A 474-nucleotide genomic window follows, 5' to 3' on the forward strand; every position below is an offset into this window, starting at 1 on the left:
GCAGCTGCACTCACTGAGCCTGTGCTTGGTCTGCGCCTCCCGCATGTTCTCGGGGTGGATCAGGTGGTACCACGACACGCCGGCCAGCGAGGAGCGGTTGTAGCCCAGGTAGAACTCGCCGCTGGAAGGAGAGGGGGGCGGGGTGAGTAGACTGGCGGACAGGGTGGCGCGGGGACGAGTGGATAGGTGAATAAAGGGATGAACAGCTCGATATAGAAGATAATGAAGGTAGAACTCGCCGCTGGAAGGAGAAGAAAAAGGGGTTAGAATATTTTAGAATATCATTTTGCTAGTTTTCTACGGGGTTCGAAGTTGTCAATTTGTGTTGATAAAATTTAAAGTCGTATGAAGCAGAACTCGCCGCTGTAAGAAGAAGGGAGTGGGGTGAGTAAATTGATGAATAAGGTGGTGAGTTGATGAGTGGAGAGGTGAGTTAATGAGTCGGTAGGTGAGTTGATGAGTCGATAGGTGAAT

The 474-nt window shown here is 50.6% G+C and overlaps 1 protein-coding gene across 1 annotated transcript in view; it reads right to left on the reverse strand.

The window, feature by feature from the left end:
* Window positions 1–474, reverse strand: part of LOC119592267 (single-minded homolog 2-like) — a gene marked incomplete at both ends in the record, with an annotated part of 148,326 nt that overhangs the window by 4,179 nt on the left and 143,673 nt on the right. Inside the window, 1 exon segment of the mRNA XM_037941096.1 lies at window positions 15–121. Within this exon segment, the coding sequence (XP_037797024.1) occupies window positions 15–121 (107 nt within the window).

The sequence above is a fragment of the Penaeus monodon genome, chromosome 30 (genome assembly GCF_015228065.2).
Source record: "Penaeus monodon isolate SGIC_2016 chromosome 30, NSTDA_Pmon_1, whole genome shotgun sequence".
Lineage (NCBI taxonomy): Eukaryota > Metazoa > Arthropoda > Malacostraca > Decapoda > Penaeidae > Penaeus > Penaeus monodon.